Genomic DNA, 20,825 nt, shown 5'->3' on the forward strand with positions numbered 1-20,825 from the left:
AAAACAAATCTTGCGGCTTGAAAGTAAGTTGTAGGTTTAAGAGTGTAAGAATAAAACAAAACTATTTTGCAATCTGAAGAACAAAACTATTTCGTTGGATAATTGTGGGCTTTGATCACAGCTGCACATCGATTTGTCATTGAATCCACAGGGTTTTGAATGGGTCACGTGTGTGTTTTTACCATTCATCCAATAACGCTGTAACCTAGTTGGTCTTCTAACTGCATATTACCCACCAGCCTGTGAATTCTCAGTACAAAAGTGCCACAAAAATAATACTCTGGGGAAATGATTACCCTTGTAAATAAACCACAGACAAATCTGTTAAAATCTCGATATATTTTTGAGGCCCAGTGGCCACCAGTTTTGTATGTGTACATTTTGTTACAGCAGTGGCAAAAAGTTCCAACTGCTTTGATCAGAATTCGTAGCACACTCACGAACCCAACTTTTGCCTCTTGACCCGAAACTACAGATATGAAAGACAAGTTACTTGCACTAGAAGGCACATAATAATATTGAATAGTGCTACTCTCTTTGAAACTGTACCTGCCACGCAGGTCCTGATACATCATTGCGCCAAGATAGTTTTGGAAATGCTGACACTTTCGCAATGAACATAAAATAACTGAAATTTCTCCCTGTTGCAACCAAATTGTCTTCAGCGGCAACAATTTCTCAACACTGAAACAGCACACAGTGGAACAGTAAAGAAAACTAACTTACTTGCATTGTAGCAATGGCATTGTGGCTGGCAAAGGCTTTGCACATTGTTTGACATCGTCCAAGTCTCTGAGTATATCACCAAGCCAAAAACACTCACAATCACAAAAACAAATTCACTTCCTACACATATTGAAGTTTTCCAATGTTAGTTTTGTAGCACAAGCAATGACAAAACCCACTTTGCTACAGCTGCAGAGCCGCCTTGCGACATGTGCACTTGCTCCAGACCCCATCCATGTTCTCCTGAACAATGGCCCATTCTCCTGTATCTTGTCCCACCAGGGTGAAATTACATCACACTGACACTTTAAATAATTTTGAATGTTTTTGCTACTGGAATACATTCTGTTGACACCTCCAAGTGACACCATTGCAGAATGATATCCGCCAGAATTTTGCTTCTCTCCTAACCATTCCAGTCCTTAACATAATCAGGCCCTACTTTCTATGTTGCTCTGGACTTGTCCAACTGTTTGGAAAGAACAGGAGTCTGCTGGTGCAAACTATGCAGTATTTTTGGGTTTAGGACACATTTCATATCCATCCACTTGCCTTTGAAACTTCCAGAAGCATTGTCTGTGCCAGCACACTGATGACTTGTGTTTTTTGACCAGCACTGTCCCATGCCGTGGCACTGGCAGAGCCCGCCCGCTTTGAGCAATCGGGACTTAAGATCAACCAGCCAAATTAAAATATAAATATATCATGTGCTGTTAATCGGATCATGTTGTGGTTTTCACCTTCAACAATCTAATAAAGTTCTCTATGCAACTAGATACGCTATTAGTTGCTCATGTTTACTTTAATTATTTTGGTTTATGCCATCGTGGGTGAGTTGTACAATGGGCGTGGCTAGGGGACACGCGTATCACTGCTGCGTATCAAGGCAGCAACAAATTGATCCTTGTTTGAGTAGCTTCTATGATGAACACACATCGATGCAATACATCTCAGAGAAGTTCAGTTGGTTTTAGATCTTGGCTTTGGCTCCAAAAGTTTAATTTTTTTATCTGAAAAGAATTTTTTTTAATCACTGAGAGTGTGTTCTGAATCATTGGTCTGCTGAAATATCCAATTATGTGGCTTGTTCTTTCTCCCATATGAAACCATTTTATTTTCTAAAATGTCACTCTACAGGAAACAATCCATTTTGCCATCTATTTGGACTAGAGGACCAAACCCACACTGAGAGAAACATCTCCACACCATGACACTGCCACCACCGTGCTTCTCAATGCCCCTTTGGTTTTTTGGTTGACACATATTTTGCACACCATCAAAAGAAAATACATTAAATTTACTTTCATCGGTCCATAAAACCTTAGACCAATCTGTACCATTCCAAGTTTGACTTTTCTTTGCAAACTCTATCCCAGACTTACTATTTTCTGAATTTTTGAGTGGTTTACGTGATGGTCATCTACCATTTAAATCACCAGCTACTACCTGACATTTTATAATAGAGACAAGTAGGTTCTGTCCATTATGCTACTCCAGATCATCCCTAAATTGTCGAGTTGATTTTCTAGGACCAGCAGCCGACTGCTTACATATCATTCTGTCCTTCCACCTTGTTGCTTTTAGAGGATGATCTGACCTCGGCTACTGATCCTTCCTGTTGTTGCTGTCAATTCCACACACTTATTAGTTGTCACGACATGCTGTAGTCTCTAGCAACATTAGACTGCGACTTTTCCTTCTTTAAAGCATGTGAATTGGCCTGCCTCACATGAACTGAGTATTCTTTGTATTTTGGCTTGCTTCTTGTTGTCTCTACAAATAAACAGAATGCCTAAGTAACAATAGGCAATGAATACCATACCATCAAAGCTAATTACAAAATACTTTTAGGCTAAAGGAATTGCAGTGGCAACTTCTGCCACCAAATGTATCAGGATGACCAAATGTAGCAGGAAGAGGTAGAAGGCACCATATTAAGACTTGTCCGAGCTTTCCAAATGATTTATTGTTTCCAACTACAGTACCATGTTCCCCTTGGTCTGCATCACCGGGTCCTGCAATGCTGAGGACACCACTTCGCTGTCTGTGAAACGGCTTGGTGCAGAATGGCTGCCTCAGTGACCCATGCACACACTGTGTGTCGGCCTTGTATGCCAGCAGAGTTGCGTTGTCGTCAGGATGCCAGCAGTTGGCACAGTGGTCTGTGTCCCTGCCAAATTGGCGCCACTCGGTGTGAGCTGCAGGCGGCCAGCTGTGTGATTCCCGCCGGCGTGGCTGGGATCGCGACAACAAGCACCCACGATCCGGCGTCCAAATCTGCGGCCCTCGCCTCAGGATGCCTCCGGCAAGTGTTGGAAGCCAGGACGCCTGCCTGTGGTAGCGAGCCGTAGAGTGGCCTGCCGCTGGCTAGCTACAGATCCTGCGTCGGCCTCAGAGGGTCGAACCAGCGACCTGCTGTGGACTGGAACACTGGTGCCCCATCAGCTGCTGCATGTTGCTGACTGTTTTGCTTCGCGTCACATAGGGTCAACTGCCACTTTTCGCACCATTCAGATATTTTTTCTAAACTGCAAAACGATTTAGAAAAAATATCTGAATGGTGTGAAAAGTGGCAGTTGACCCTAAATAACGAAAGGTGTGAGGTCATCCACATGAGTGCTAAAAGGAACTCGTTAAACTTCGGTTACATGATAAATCCATCTAATCTAAAAGAGTAAATTCAACTAAATACCTAGGTATTACAGTTACGAACAACTTAAATTGGAAAGAACACGTAGAAAATGTTGTGGGGAAGGCTAATCAAAGGCTGCGTTTTATTGGCAGACACTTAGAAAATGTAACAGACCTACTAAGGAGACCTCTTTTAGAATACTGCTGCTAGGTGTGGGATCCTTACCAAATAGGACTGACGGAGTACATCGAAAAAGTTGAAATAAAGGCAGCATGTCTTGTATTATCGCGAAATCTGGGAGGAGTGTCACAGAAATGATTCAGGAATTGGGCTGGAAATCATTAAAAGAAAGGTGTTGCGACTGAATCTTCTCACGAAATTCCAGTCACAAACTTTCTCCTCCGTATGAAAAAATATTTTGTTGACAACAACCTACATAGGGAGGAACAATCACCACGATAAAATAAGGGAAATCAGAGCTCATACAGAAAGATATAGGTGTTCATTCCTTCCGTGCGCTATACGAGATTGGAATAATAGAGAATTGTGAAGGTGGTTCGATGAACCCTCTGACAGGCACTTAAATGTGATTTGCTGAGTATCCATGTAGATGTAGATGTAGATGTACTCATAACACGCTAGGTTGACCAGTGGGCCCCCTTCTGCCTGTGTTTTGCGACATGCAAAACTGCTACGTATATTCTTTCAGAAATTTGATGGCCCTGTGGCCTCTATTCTACTTTGCAGCTGTTGGTATGCGTAACTCATTGCAATCTGGCCCGCACCTGGCTGTAACTTGTGCTCAGAATATTGCACAAAACTAACTTTCCCTATCCTAAACGTTGGTGCCGCTACAGAATATATACTTATATTGTTATTGTCTGACCTTGCTTGTTTACTGGATATGTAACCACAGCAGCATGAGGCTCTTGATGGAGTGACACAGTAATATGTGTTGCTCTGATGTGACTGTATGCAAACAGTACCGACAACACAACACCACAACTGCAAAATACTTCTGTATACTACTGCACAAATATAGTAACAATTTTATTGGGCTCCCACCAGTTTCAAAGATGTCCTTATATACATTTTTGACTTTTTTAGTAAATATTAAATTCTTTCAATGTAACTTTTTGTCACCATGCCATCTTAATATTCACCCCCCCTTCTCACCAGTCATGTTATACTTGGGCTTTTCCCTTTGTCATGCTCTGTCAGCGCACCTGCCGGCCCTTGACCGCCTCACTTACACTTTGGCACCGTCCAACCTTCCTGACTCATGTTGCCCAGTCATACACAGCAACAAGCTGGCGCTCTGCTGCTTGCCTCTACACAGTGCTAAGCAGTCCGGCCAAGCCACTCATTCTGTCACATACGTCAGCTTGCTTCTGCAGTGTCAGTCACATAACTCACTAACATACTTACAGAGTTAACATGCATTGTAATAATTGGTATAATTCTTTTGACATTAGTATTTATAGTGCACAATTTGTGCAAATATGAGTACTTGCTTGACTTGTGAAATTTTAGTGTCTAGGAATTGCTCATTGATGTTGTAAGTGTGTGGGAGTTCTGAATAATATTTCAACAAGCAGGTAACAGTATTGAATTTTGAGATAATTTACTTAAAATTTTCAGGTTGCTTTTCATCGCCAGAACAGTCATTTTGCTGCTACTTACGAGTCTTGCAGTACTGCTGCTTTCAAGCATGGTCGTACGGAGACAGTCAGGCCTTGCACAATGGCCACTAAGGTAAAGAAAAACAATTCTTGTATTTGTAACTTTGATTACCATAACTGACTGTTTTGCATATATCCCTCATAATTACTTACAACTACTATGAATTTTTAAAGAAAGTGAGCTTTTCCAAAGAAAAATCCAAACTTAAAATTCTTAGTGATCATCTTAGTTTGCACTTCTTCGATGTTCATTAGATCTTCTTTGTAAAGGCTGTCTCATTTTGTACTTCCAAGAAACATTATCAGTTGAGGCACAGTCAGCATCTCACCCATCTTAGGATTGTTGAGAAATGTTCCACCTTTCCTTATCAGTTAGTCTTGTATAGGGAAGATTTCCTTAGCAACCAAAATTTGTGCAGTAAATGCAAAATACAGGTCAGAATGCACAGTGAGCTGGGAGATCTTGACTCACATTTGTAGCTTGGAGCATAAACATCGAGAAGAAATACTTTGATTTCCTTTACTAGAATGTATGTTATCTGATTTCTACATGAAAAGTTCTTTGCAGATTGAAGGACTTGATTATTTATGTGAAATGCAACATTTCACTCAAGAATACAGATTTATCAGAACACTATACTGAATAAATATTTTAAGGCTGTAAAAGTTTCAGTTATCAAGGAAAATGCTTTTAATCACATTTCTGTACAAAACTACCAATTCAGACTATGATTTTCTTTAGTTAAAGAACACACTATGAGGAAGAATTGTAATAGCCTTTCATATCATCGTGCACCAATATTAACACCGAAAGGAATCGTGTGTGTGTGTGTGTGTGTGTGTGTGTGTGTGTCTATATATATATATATATATATATATATATATATATATTACGTGGGTAAACAAAATGTTTATGAATATGAGCTATGCAGCTACTCAAAGCCAGTCATACCTGGCAAGAAGTTTACAATACAAATAAATTCAATGACAATGATGATGATACAAGCTTTCAGGGATGATGGAGAAGGGTAGATGTATCAACTGGAGGTAAGGTACTCTGGTCTGGAAACAAACAAGCCAAAAGTTATGTGAAAATTGTTCTGATACCTCTAACAGTGGACATCTTCTACTGCAAGCTTTTTTTTTTATTTCATATTTTTGAAGAAGGTGCTATGGACCAAAACAAGAAAAGATAGTCCAATAAACATGGGCTCTAAAGTGTATACCTTAAGAGCCATGAGCACTTGTTCATCATTGCTAATGTGAAACTCATCTCATTCACTGAACAAGTACTTGTATCTCTTAAGGCATGCATTATAGAGCCCATGTTTTCTAGCCATTTATTTCTTGTTTTGGTCCATACCGCTTCTCCTCAAAATATGGAAAGAAAAGAGCTTGCAGTAGAAGAGGTCCACTGGCAGAGACATTGGAATAATTTTCACGTATTACTTTCAATTCTGTCACTTCCGGACCAGGGTCCCTCGCGTCAAATTGATACATTTAACCTTCTCCGTCATCCCCGATAGTTTGTAACATCATCACCGAGTCACCCTGTATAATATATTCCTTCAATAATTTTTCACTCACGTGGATGCAATATCAACTTGCCTAATGAAGATCGGAGGAAAACACATTAGCACTTTACTAAGTTGTTATTGAAGTTTTGTCTTTTTTTGTGCAGTCACTTTCAAGACAGATTAAAATGTTCATTAGTAGGGCCACTTCATAAAAAGCAGTCTACTATTTTGTTTGTGTGTTGCGTCTGGGGCTAGATGATCAGTTGAGCACAGTAAATATCTTCTTAAATGTAATGAAATAATTTAAATGTATAGCCTAGAGCATTTTGGAATTAGAAGAAAGTTCACCCATGGTCCTTTTTCTTCGTAGGTTATATGTCCAGGCATGTAGTGTACCCAGTCAGGTTAGGCAAGGTTTTGGGATCCTTAGGATGCATTATAGGTGTACACATTTGAACATCTGAATATAGTGACTTTATTTCTGTACAGATTACAGTCAAGCACACCTGAAAAGTTTTGTCAGGCTTCCATAGCTGCGTCAAAAGGTAACTTTACCTGTTTAGTATCTAGGTCGCTTTAAGAGTAGTCAGGAAGAAAATATGCCCTAGCTATCTGGGTGCTGTTACAGAGGAGAACACACAACTGCTCAGAGTTTCCTGAACTAAGAACAACGAATCTGCGTCCTATGTAATCAGTAGGGAATTAGCAACTGCTGTCGGCAAGTACTCAGAATTTCACATAGTTAAGGTAAGTACTGGCCATTCATTCTGTCTTATTATAATTTTAGTGCTTTATTACATGAATTTTCCTTTTGACACACACAAATGATTTAGAAGGGAAGGCAATAGGTAAGATGAGCTTGTGGCTTATAAAGAACAGATTGTTACTCAACTATAACAAAACATGACATACAGTTTATGACAGAACTCTTCCATATGTGAAATTTTATTATCACTGATAGATGGAATACTCAACAAAGTCGGAAATTTGAAATTTTTGGTAGTGAAGCTAAATTGAAAGGTTTCCTGGAAGTATTACATTCAGGATCTTGTTTAGAGATTAAGTGTTACTGTTTTCACAAGAAGACTAATTCACTTAATCTGTGAAACAGAAATACTTCTTTTTCTTCAAGCTTTTACGTTCTGTAGCATCATATTTTTGGAACACGTGTGCATTTACAATGAATATTGTTAGCCAGAAAAGAATGGTCAGAATACTGTAGTGTCTATTCACAAACTTTGTGCACACTGCTGCTATAGTGAGTCGCAATTAAAAATGTTATTTCTGTAAAATACTCCTTGATAAGGCTGATCTACACGATTACTCTGCAGTTCATAATTAAGTGCCTCGTGTAGAGTTCATGGAACCACCTTCCCTTTTGCTTTCAAAAAGTGCATGGGAAAAGCTCCGGTTTCTCTTATTTTATTATGATGATCATTTCTCCTTATGTAGGTGGGTGCTATCAAAATATTTTCACATTTGGAAGAGAAAGCGGGTGATGTAAATTTCATAGTGCTGCAGTGAGAAACTCCTTTGTTTTAATGATTGCCATCCCATTTTGCATATCATATCCATGGCACTCTGTTGTGATGTAGCCAGTCTCTTTAGTCGATCTATTGCATCTCCTAAGTCTTCCACCATAAATCACAGTCTTCGGTTCACTTTTCCCACAACATAATGTATGTGATCATTCAAGTTTAAGTTATTCATAATTGTAATCCCTTAGCAATTAATTGAATTGACTGCCTTTAGATTTGTGTGATTTATCATGAACCAAAATTTAGCAGATTCCTTTCCGTACTCATGTTGATGACTTCATGCTTTTCATTATTTAGAGTCAATTGCCACTTTTTCACCATACAGATATCTTGTATGAATCATTTTTCAGTTGGTTTCGATCATCTGATGACTTTATAAGATGGTAAATTACAGTGTCAACTGCAAACAGTTTAACTTGGCTGCTCAAATAGTCTGCTAGATCCTTCACATAGATCAGGTAAAGCTGAGGGCCTATTACACTTCCTTGGGTGATGCCAGATATTACTTCTAAGAATGGAAACTCCAGGATGGCATAATGGCAGTATTATGAAAAGGATAGGTTGCTACTCACCATATAGCCAAGATGTTGAGTTGTAGAGGCACGCGCCCCCCCCCCCCCCCCACACACACACAGAGAGAGAGAGAGAGAGAGAGAGAGAGAGAGAGAGAGAGAGAGAGAGAATGATATGATATACAAATGCAACTCGCACACACATGACTACAGTCTCTGGCTGCTCGGCCAGACTCTTGACAGCTTACATTTTTGACAATCTTTTTGTTGTATCTATCTGGGACTCAACACCTCTGCTATATTGTGAGTAGCAAATTATCCTTTTCATAATATTGTCAGATATTACTTCTGTTTTACTCGATGACTTCATGTCAGTTTCTGCGAACTGTAACTTTTCTGAGAGGAAACCACAAATTGTCACACAACTGAGATGATACTCCATAGGCATGGAATTTGATCAGGAGTCACATGTGAGGAATGGTGTCAAAAACCTTATGGAAATCTAAATATGGACTTAATTTGAGATCCCTCCCTGTCAATAGCACTGATTAATTCATGAGAGTAATGAGTTAGTTGTCTTTCATGAGAATGATATTTTCTAAATCTGTGTTCGCTATTTGTCAATAAATCATTTTCTTCAAGGTAATTCATGATGTTTGAACACGGTGTATGTTCCAAAATCCTACTACAAATCAGTGACAGTGATGTGGGCCTGTAATTCTACAGATTACTGCTATTTCCTTTGTAAGGTACTGGTGTGGCCTATGCAACTGTCCAGTCCTAGGTATACATTTTTTGATGAGTGAGAAGTTGTATATGATAACTAAGTATGGAGCTACAGTTTGGTCTAAAGAAGAAGAGAGAATTGTGAGAGGGTTGCGGGGAATGGAGTAAGCAAGCTCCACCCACCGACTACCAGCGCATAAGCTGCCTGGGGGGAGAGTGCAGGGGGAACAAGTCATGCTACCATCAAGCAGTACTGGCAACACAGTTGCCTGCACATGCAGTTCATGCACCAAACAGTGCTGATAGTGCTATCTGTTAGTTGCTGCTGCTGCTGCTGCTGCTGTAATAGCTGTCAGCTCAGCTGCTACACATAGCCTATCAAAGAAGGAAAAACTGAGACAAGCGTAATAAACGTCGGTGAAATCAAAATTGAAGATTTCATGATGAATGACAGTGCTTCTGGCTACTATTTCCTTATCAGTTCTCATGGACTATTCGGAATTAAAAGGAACCAGTAGTAAAACTTACAATGTGGCAATAAAAAGAGAATGAGAAACATTTTGAGCAGTTATTCACATATGTATCACTGAACTGTATCTATACATAAATCTCACAGGCTCAGTCTCAGTAAGTTCCTCATCTGTGCAGGAGGCATTATTGTTGCTACTGTCAGATTCACCAGTACCAGTGTTAATTTTGTCTGTAGCAAGTTCGACAGTGCTGTCATGTCTCCAATAATCTTCTTCCAGTCACTGGGACTTCCTGCAGTACCCTTAACAATCGTGAGGAGCTACTGACAGAAGGCAATCAATTTCAACGATGTCACGTAGAAGAAGGTGTAATTAGATTATGACGAACACTAACTTCACTTAACGAAGGTTTATTCAGCACTTGCACATAAGAGTGCGGAGCGAATTGCCTCCGGCCAGAACACATACGGTATATATACGGTTACAGAACATTCCAGTACAATGATTCTAGACATTTGTGGATACTTCTACAATGTACTCGAACAGAATATAGAAATTCAAATTTTACACTTCAGGTGAGTTTTTAACTCACGACCCTCCATGCAACAGTCCAGTATCATAACCACTACACCACGGTGACTTTGCTACTCAGCTTCTTCTGCGTCAATATTAAACAAACTGTCTTTGGACATGTCCCCTGAAATAATGCATTCGCTAAGCAACCATTTTACTTTTGGTTATGCTGGTTCTGCCGACCTTGTCGTCAACGGGACGTTGAACACAAATCTCTACTGAACTCTACTCATAATTATACGGTTGCAATCGGAGAACAGTGTGGCCCTTCTCTTTTGCCATTTTATTAATCGCACATATTTTTTCCAGGTTTGTTCTGAAATTAAAGCAAACAGAGCCTGCTTCATCATGCTCTCTTTACAGACAACACATATCTTTTTTCAGCCATTTCAGCATCCTCACTTTTGTGTCCTACCATGTGGGTGTTTTGTTGTGCTCTGTGTTGTGGTATGGAGAATTGTACCTCACAGTGACTGACCTTGGAAGAAGATTTAGGGGAACCAGAATTCATTTGACCATGGTAATCACCTTTTGTGGGTTTAGCCCAGAATTTTAGTTCGTCTCCCTGACGAAACCATTCCTCGATCAAACGCTTCTGCTAGTAAGTCTTTTAGAGGAGATTCCCCGCACCATAATGCTGAGAATCTGATCCTTTTGCCAACATTTACCAACTATCATATTACTGTCTGTCAAACTTCAGTCCAGAGGGAATTTTTGTGTGGCTGCTTTCTAATATGTTTCATTTCTGCAATTGAAATGTGACCACTAGTCAATAATGTCTCCACGTTTTAGCAGTAAATACCTCCTATTCTGCATTTTTTTCCATGTGAATCCCATGGACAACAAAATACTCTGCAGAGATGTAATACCCCAACTCGTGATAATCTTTTCCTGGAGTATTGGTTGAAATCTCCGCAGATTGGGAGCAGTCCTCTGCACCACGTACAGGTCTTAGATTGTTTCTCTGAAGACACCCTTGTTGATTTTAACCAACTGAATTTTCCCAGTAGAACTTGACCTAAGTGAAAGAAAATGTGAAAAATGTCAGAAAGTAGAATTCAATTTTATGCAGAATGTAAAGTTACAAGTAACAAGAAGAGTTCCCAAACGGAAGGATGTACTTTTTGAAACCACTTATAAAGTAGTGTAGATTATGGTCCTATGTATCACACGATGCAGCCACAAATAATTGACTAAAAATAAAGATAGCAGCCATTTCTATCACAAATGATTATGTAGTCAAGGCCACCACAGCTGCAAAAATGCATCTTGGAAAATAAAAGATCACTTCAGCTGTATGAAAATCCTTTTTTATTGGACTCGGAATAAAAGTCCAATAAAAATAGGGTTTTTGTACAGCTGAAACAATTTTCTATTTTCAAATATTCATTTCTATTACTCAGTATTATTTGTTGCTAAGAGATAAAGTATGTTTTTACAACCATCTACAATTTGAGTGGACTCCTGGACTAATTGTTGAAAATAATTTTCTGAGAAAGCATTCAGTATGATTTTGGTTGATGTTTTATATCTACCTGCTTTGAAAAGGTACTTTTGCCACTATTTCAAGGGTAAATAGAAGTCGCTACCAACTATAATTGTGTGAGTGGGGTAGCTATTTGAAATAGACTCAAGTTTCCTGTGAACTGTTCAGCAACTGTATCATCTGAGCTGAGGGGGGAGGGGGGGGGGGGGTTCAATAAGAGGAACCAATTATCAATTTATTATAGCAGTCAAGTATAACTCTTACTGATACTAAACCATAGGAACTATCTACTTCAATTCTACTACAAGGTAAATTGCTTCTGATAGGAGTAAACATTCCATCACCAACTTTATTTAATCTATCCTTTCTGAACATGGTTAGGTCCTTTGCAAAAATTTTAGTTGAATTTATCTCTGGTTTTAGCCAGCTTTTCATACCTGTAACAATTTGGGCTTCAGTGCTGCCTGTTAGCGCTTGGGGCTGTGTTCTTTCCCAACACAGCTACGACAATTCACAATTACAATACTGTTTGTCACTAAGTCAATCCTCGTCCTGTGTTTGCCTTGCATCCCTTTAGACTGACACCCTTTCTGTATTTTCTCAAGATTCCATGAGACCCTCTAATGTAAAAAAAAACCACCCAGTCCTCTCCACACAGGTCCCACTTCATGTGTAGCAACTTATAGTGTGTAGTGGGCCCCTGACCTATTAAGCAAAACCTGAAATCCCATCACCATACGATGCAAGTTGAGGACGCGACAGACTACACAGTCGCAGAACCATCTGAGCCTCTGATTCCCATCCTCCACTCCACTCTGTACCAAAGGTTCACAGTCTGTGCTGTTGACGATGCTCCAGATGGTGAAGCAAGATGGCAGTCTTTACCACTTCACCTAGACACCTGAAATGAGAGAAAAATCTCTTCTGATCCAAACCAAAACACATTGTTAGTACTAACATGAGCCGTTACCTGCAGTTGGCTGCACAAAGTGTACTTAATGGTATCCGAAAGCAGCTATTCCACATCTGGACTGACTGCTGCTGGCATACATACCGAGTGCATGCTGTATTCCTTCCCTTTCTTGGCAGCCATATCCCTAAACTCCCAGCTACCAGTAATCCCACCCTCTGTGACAGCTCATATTTTGCAGGCTGAGAGGCTTCACGTGAAACAAGGCAAGCGACTGCATCTGGCTCAGGATGTTTATCAGTCATGGTCATTGTGTGAAACCTGTTTGTCAGATGAACCAGGAAGGCCCTCCAGTCGGCCTCCTAGGAAGTCTTTTGCTTCCTGCCACACCTTGGAATGACCTCCCACCTCAGTGCGGGCACTACTTGGTGTAGCCACAGCATTGGACCTGTCGGGTTGTGTGTGACGTGCTGTACATTCCTCAGATGTGAAGGGTCACCAATTCAGCTTGCTTCTGAGCACATCAAACACAGTTCTTATCTATACCAAAGACAACAGAAATATATTCTAGGGTGTTGTTAAAATGTGGAACTGTGCCTGATACATACGCAAAACGGTACCACCACCACCGCCGCTATCATGGTGCGTGTGGTCTGAACGTGGTCGCTGTTTGACTAAAACCAGTTACTATTCTTTAATAAATATTCTACTGCAATCAAAATTATTTTAATTTTAAAATACTGTGTCATTTGTCGAGATGAGTGATATCCAAACCAAAACTGTAACCCCATGCCATGAAATGGCATTTTTTCATCCACCAAAACGATGCAATATTGTTGTAATTCCCTTAAGATTTCTCAGTTTGTTGTACCGCCTGTCAGAAATGATGATTAACAAATTTTGGGTTATTGTCGTTCCCAGAAGCAGCTTGAAGACAGTGGGCCATATTTTCTTATTGGGAAATATATCGAAGGTTAATTATTTGTGATTTCCAGTTTTGAGATGTAACCTCTGACTGAGAATATTATATTTAGCTTTTCTTCTTAATTGCTCTCTCTCTCTCTCTCTCTCTCTCTCTCTCTCACCAGTAAATTTGTAAAGGCTGGTAAATTGTCTTTGGTTCTCCAACTTTAAAAATTCTTGAATTTGTTGTTTACAGTAACTTACAAACCACATGATTGTTTTCAGGCATTCTGTGAAGCTATTAACAATCAACAGAGGCCAAGTAATTCTGAACTGAGGTCACTTATCGAAAAATGTTCCAAAGTACATGGGAAACTTACAAGAGAAGCAGCTATGGGTAAGTACTTGTTTGTATGTTTTAAGAGAGGGGAGTTAGAGAAAGTTATGCTGTAACAACAAATACTATTACTTATTTTAACCAGTAATACTGACTTTGAATTGAGGAAACCTTGTCTAAGTGCGCTATTTCATATTCAGTGCAGAAGGTTTTTGGGGTAGGGGTAAGCAGTAATGTAGGCAATCTATTTACTAAACATGTTACATCTCCCAAGTTTTCTGCAAATAAATCCTAGTCTGTGGTTAGCTTTCACCACATTATCTATGTGATCGTTCCATTTAAAATTATTTGTAATTGTAATCCCTAAGCATTTTGTTGAATTGACAGCCTATAGATTTTTATGATTTATCGTGTAACTGAAATTTAGCAGATTCCTTTCTGCACTGATGTGAGTGACTACACACTTTTCATTACTTAGTCAGTTGCCACTTTTTGCACCATTTAGATATATTTTCACAGCATCATCTGCAAACAATTTAAGAGGGCTGCTCATATTGTCCCCATATTGTTTATATAAATTAGGAACAGCAGGGGGCTATAACACTTCCTTGCAAAATGCCAGATAGCACTTCTGTTTTACTGACATTTCATTAGTTATTACGAACTGTGACCTTTCTGACAGGAAATCATGAATTCAATCGCACAGATGAAATGATACTTCACAGCGACATGATTTGATTGGAAGTTGCTTGTGGTGAACAGTGTCAAAAACCTTCTAGAAATCTCGAAATATGGAATCAGTTTGAGATGCCCCATTGATACCACTAATTAATTCATGTGAATAAAGAGCTAGTTGTATTTCACAATAACTATGTATTCTGAATCCATGCTAACTGTTTATCAATTGATCGTTTTCTTTGAGGTAATTCATCATGTTTGAACAGTTTGTGTTCCAAAATCATACCGCAACTTGATGTGAGTGATAGAGGCCTTTAACTCAGTAGATAACTCTTATTTCCTTCATAGTTGCTGAGTATGGAGATATTGTATCAACATACTCTGAAAGGAATCTGATTGGCATACAATCTGGATCAGAGGACTTGCCTTTATTAAGTGATTTAAGCTGCTTCGCTACTCAGAGGATATCTGTTTCTAAGTTATTCATGTTGGCAACTATTTGTAATTTGAATTCTGGAACTTTCTCATTTTCTGTAATGTTTAATGTTTCTTGCAGTTTCAAATATTTTCTTGCTTCTGTCTTGCTTTTCCATATACAGTGATTTCTTGACCTATTTAACCAGTTGCTCATCCGTTTGTGCTTTCACATTTTATGTTTTACTTCTTTCTTAAAGTTCTTGATCTAATTATTTTTCTGCCTCACATATCAGAAGTATTATTTTCACTTTTCGCAGTTTTTTTTGAGCTTATCAATCAATTGAATATTTATTTGTTTGTCCTGACTCTTCATGTAACCACTTTTCCTTGTTTTTCAAGTTATAAGTTAGCCTCTTTTTAGTGTACCGTGATTGAAGTAGTACAGAAAGTGTGTTTGTAAAAAGTGCTCATATAAGCAAAGTATATCATCAGATTCACTTCAAACTAATCGTCAAACATGAAAGCAGGCCATTATTTTTTTTTGATTCAGATGTTTTTATAGCAATAGCGTAGTGTGGAATTTTAAAATATTATGTCAGGGAAAAATATTTTTGGTATTAAAATTTTACATGGTAAATGTTTTAATTGTGAGTCAGTTTGTTTCTCAGAAACAATGGAAAAAGTCATGTAATCTCTTTTGAATGATTAATGTGAAAATGGTTGGATGTAGAGTTTAACTGAAGTGAAACAATGTTTTCTGTATTCTCATGTAAAATAGTGTGAAGGGTCTCCACTTCTTGATGTTAAAAAATGTGCAGTGTGTGTATCGTGTTGCTTTTTTTCGTTATTTTGTACACTCCTGGAAATGGAAAAAAGAACACATTGACGCCGGTGTGTCAGACCCACCATACTTGCTCCGGACACTGCGAGAGGGCTGTACAAGCAATGATCACACGCACGGCACAGCGGACACACCAGGAACCGCGGTGTTGGCCGTCGAATGGCACTAGCTGCGCAGCATTTGTGCACCGCCGCCTTCAGTGTCAGCCAGTTTGCCGTGGCATACGGAGCTCCATCGCAGTCTTTAACACTGGTAGCATGCCGTGACAGCGTGGACATGAACCGTATGTGCAGTTGAGGGACTTTGAGCGAGGGCGTATAGTGGGCATGCGGGAGGCCGGGTGGACGTACCGCCGAATTGCTCAACACGTGGGGCGTGAGGTCTCCACAGTACATCGATGTTGTCGCCAGTGGTCGGCGGAAGGTGCACGTGCCCGTCGACCTGGGACCGGACCGCAGCGACGCACGGATGCACGCTAAGACCGTAGGATCCTACGCAGTGCCGTAGGGGACCGCACCGCCACTTCCCAGCAAATTAGGGACACTGTTGCTCCTGGGGTATCGGCGAGGACCATTCGCAACCGTCTCCATGAAGCTGGGCTACGGTCCCGCACACCGTTAGGCCGTCTTCCGCTCACGCCCCAACATCGTGCAGCCCGCCTCCAGTGGTGTCGCGACAGGCGTGAATGGAGGGACGAATGGAGACGTGTCGTCTTCAGCGATGAGAGTCGCTTCTGCCTTGGTGCCAATGATGGTCGTATGCGCGTTTGGCGCCGTGCAGGTGAGCGCCACAATCAGGACTGCATACGACCGAGGCACACAGGGCCAACACCCGGCATCATGGTGTGGGGAGCGATCTCCTACACTGGCCGTACACCACTGGTGATCGTCGAGGGGACACTGAATAGTGCACGGTACATCCAAACCGTCATCGAACCCATCGTTCTACCATTCCTAGCCCGGCAAGGGAACTTGCTGTTCCAACAGGACAATGCACGTCCGCATGTATCCCGTGCCACCCAACGTGCTCTAGAAGGTGTAAGTCAACTACCCTGGCCAGCAAGATCTCCGGATCTGTCCCCCATTGAGCATGTTTGGGACTGGATGAAGCGTCGTCTCACGCGGTCTGCACGTCCAGCACGAACGCTGGTCCAACTGAGGTGCCAGGTGGAAATGGCATGGCAAGCCGTTCCACAGGACTACATCCAGCATGTCTACGATCGTCTCCATGGGAGAATAGCAGCCTGCATTGCTGCGAAAGGTGGATATACACTGTACTAGTGCCGACATTGTGCATGCTCTGTTGCCTGTGTCTATGTGCCTGTGGTTCTGTCAGTGTGATCATGTGATGTATCTGACCCCAGGAATGTGTCAATAAAGTTTCCCCTTCCTGGGACAATGAATTCACGGTGTTCTTATTTCAATTTCCAGGAGTGTATATTGGCATTACATAACCCATGTATCCATGTGTTCACTATCACAAAAAGGTACCAGATGTAGGAACATGACTTTGCACGAACAGACCTCTTAATATTGTAATAGTCTACATAAATTGTGGTGTTGAAAAGCAAACAATGGATCAGGCAATAACTGCGTTTCTATGACTGTAAAATTAGTGTATTGTTCATATTCCCATTGGTCAGTAAGAGTTATGGCTGGAAGGAGCGCTGCATCGGAGGCAGTGGCAATCGTGGGAGATTTTCTTGCCATGAGCCAATCACCATCTCAGTCTACATCTACAAAATGTAAGCAGAATGAGACTAATGATTCCAAGGCTTAACCAGCTGCACCTCGGTTCCTCATGGTATCACGTACTGAAGGAAGTCAGTCCTTTGCTATGGTTAAATGGTTAATCTGTCAATAATTCAGAAAGGTGTTGACTTCAATTGCTGGCCCTGTGAAATCCAACTCTCATTTACGCAATGGCACTTTGCTTTTGGAGACAAATTGTGATTCTCAAGCCAAACAACTGCTTACAGCTTCGCTCCTCCACGACTATCCTGTTCATGTTGAGACCCTATTGAACGCCGAATTCTTAATGTGGTGTTATTTACACTAGGTTGATCGAGGGAGAAATATAAACTTACCTCTCTGATCAGGGTGTCAGTGCAGTCCATCTGGTCATGAAAAAGGTTGATTCAACCTTAGTACCCACACATACTCTTTTTCTCACATTTGATAGAGTTGTGCATCCGTCAAAGATCAAAGCAGGCTGTGAAGTCATCATAGTCCGACCGTACATTCCAAAGTTGATGCACTGTTACCAGTGTCAACATTAAAACCACACTTGGGTGTCCTGCTGAGACCAGGCAAATGTGTTCCTTGCAGTAGGGATGCTCACGAGGGCGATTGCCTGCCTCCTTCTCCCTGCTGTATCAGTTGCAATGGTGACCATGCAGACTCATCCTGAGAGTGTCCAGTTTATGTCAATGAGCCAGCCATCCAGTATATCTTGGTGAAGGAGAAAGTGCCTTACCCTGTCAGTCACGAGTTGTTTGCTACTCAAAAGCCCTGTTTTACATCCTCCACATCTTCTCCTCTGGTGGTGAAATCACTTGATACAGAACCAGCAGCCTGGAAGGGACACACACACACACACACACACACACACACACACACACACACACACACACACACACAAAAAAAAAAAAAAAAAAAAAAAAAAAAAAAAAAAAAAAAACCCTCCCTCAAAGACTTTTTAAGTGCCTCCAGCCAACAAGCATCTGAGTCTTCATCTGGCAACCGCAAAGGCTCCAAGAAATTGAACAACGACAAACAATCTTCTCCTTCGCCAACTCAGAGATCCTCTTCAGTGGTGTTGCCACATGATACCATCACCCAGCCCACCTCTGTTTCACTAGTGTGCACCACCAACCATTTAGAAACCCTGGAATCTCTACAGGCTGACCAAGTGAGAATGCCGATGCCTCAGTAAATCTCATGGTGCAGGATCCCAGAGCCTCTGCACACTGCAGCAGTGAATCTTCGAAGGCTAGCACATCTGTGGCATTAGCTCCAACAAAGAGGAATTGCAGCTGATCTTGTAATCACAGTGTCCACTTGTTTTCTGCCTCCAGGAAATAAAACTGTGTTTTCACAACTGCTTTGACCTCTAGCATTTCTTTCCAGTCCACTTTGACCTTCTCCCCTGAGGATGGATTCCATCTTGTGGGGGAGTTATCCTGCTGATCCGGGATGAAGTTCATAGTCAAACCATCTCACTGAACACCTGGCCGAAAGCTGTTGCAGTCCACATTTTACTTCCTCGCTTCACATTTTCTCTTCGTACAGTCTAAATCCCTCTGTAATTCAGTGTCACTAGGGCAGACTTCCTCCAGCTTATTGGCAAACTCCCGCACCCCTTTTTGCTGCTCGGTTACTGTAATGCGCACCGTCCCATTTGGAGTTCATCCAGAATCTGTCGTAGAAGTGCCCTCTGTCATAGAAGTGCCCTCTGTCGTAGAAGTGCCCTCTGTCGTAGAAGTGCCCTCTGTCGTAGAAGTGCCCTCTGTCGTAGAAGTGCCCTCTGTCGTAGAAGTGCCCTCTGTCGTAGAAGTGCCCTCTGTCGTAGAAGTGCCCTCTTGGCTGACCTCAATCAATTCAATCTCATCTGCCTTAACATTGGAGCTCTCATATTCCTTACAGACTCTGCGCCCATCTGCTCCCATTTGGATTTCTTGTTCTCCACTGTCCAGCTTGACTGTAGTCTCGAGTGGTCTGTTCTGTCCGACACATACTCGAGCAACCATTTCCCGTGTGCTATCTGTTTGCTGACTCCTACCCCCTTCTATGTGTAAACCCGATTTCCAGCTCCCTGGAAACGAGGTCCATTCCCCAGTTTCCAGCCTGACCCTAGCAAATGATGTCATCGAAGACCCCACTGCTATCTCCAATACCTTGGGCTGCTATTTTGTGGAGATCATCCTGGCTTCCTCCACTAGAAACGCGTGGAGGATTGTTGGGTGATATCCTTCTCCTCTCAGAATCACGAATGCTACAGTGCCATCTTTACTATGCAGGAGATAGATCATGCTCTCCCTTTGTAACATCCTACCGGTTAGTGAGTAGTTAAAAATAGTTTAAATACCTGTGAATATCTTGCCCTCAGTGTCCCTCGACGACAGCATACATGAGCTAAAATATGCTTGTTCAATAACTACTGGATACCAAAATGAACCGAGCGAGGTGGCGCAGTGGTTAGACACTGGACTCGCATTCGGGAGGACGACGGTTCAATCCCGCGTCCGGCCATCCTGATTTAGGTTTTCCGTGATTTCCCTAAATCGCTCCAGGCAAATGCCGGGATGGTTCCTTTCAAAGGGCACGGCCGACTTCCTTCCCTAATCCGATGAGACCGATGACCTCGCTGTCTGGTCTCCCTCCCCAAACCAACCAACCAAAATGAATTTCACTACAATGATGTAGGCCACAAGTGAAGTAAAGTAAGTACATAGATTTATTTATTTCAAAACCCGTATCATGAGCTCATGATCAATCTTCGGTGTAATAAGCCTCGTTGTTACTACTACAGCTAACCGATGGTAGCACATACTACACCGGCAATATTAAATAGTCCAGGTGCAGTAATTTGATAGAAATGCATGTGTAAAGTCCATTGCATTGTTCAACACTAATACTCAACAAAGTGTGAATATAAAGTCGTATCATTCAGCCTTTTGTGATATTAAATCAAACTGTTTAACACTCTGAAATAATCCATCACTGCACTGTTCTAATATGATGTTTTAGACAATGTCCAACACATGAGTTGCTCTATTGTAAATCCAAACCGGAAACATGTACAAAGAACTTAGTACGCACAGATCTGTCCTCTAGTGGGTCCAACACTCATCTGCCCTATCAATACTCAAGGCCGAG

General features: G+C 41.2%; 1 protein-coding gene across 4 annotated transcripts in view; it reads left to right on the forward strand.

Moving 5' to 3' along the window:
• Nucleotides 1-20,825, forward strand: part of LOC126248984 (carnitine O-palmitoyltransferase 2, mitochondrial) — a 177,624-nt gene that overhangs the window by 124,832 nt on the left and 31,967 nt on the right. For all 4 annotated transcript variants that reach the window (XM_049950546.1, XM_049950545.1, XM_049950548.1 and 1 more), the window contains exons 10-11: nt 5,000-5,113; nt 13,961-14,072. In XM_049950546.1, the coding sequence (XP_049806503.1) occupies nt 5,000-5,113; nt 13,961-14,072 (226 nt within the window). The remainder of the gene's footprint in view (nt 1-4,999; nt 5,114-13,960; nt 14,073-20,825) is intronic.

The sequence above is a fragment of the Schistocerca nitens genome, chromosome 3 (genome assembly GCF_023898315.1).
Source record: "Schistocerca nitens isolate TAMUIC-IGC-003100 chromosome 3, iqSchNite1.1, whole genome shotgun sequence".
In the NCBI taxonomy this organism is placed as follows: Eukaryota; Metazoa; Arthropoda; class Insecta; order Orthoptera; family Acrididae; genus Schistocerca; species Schistocerca nitens.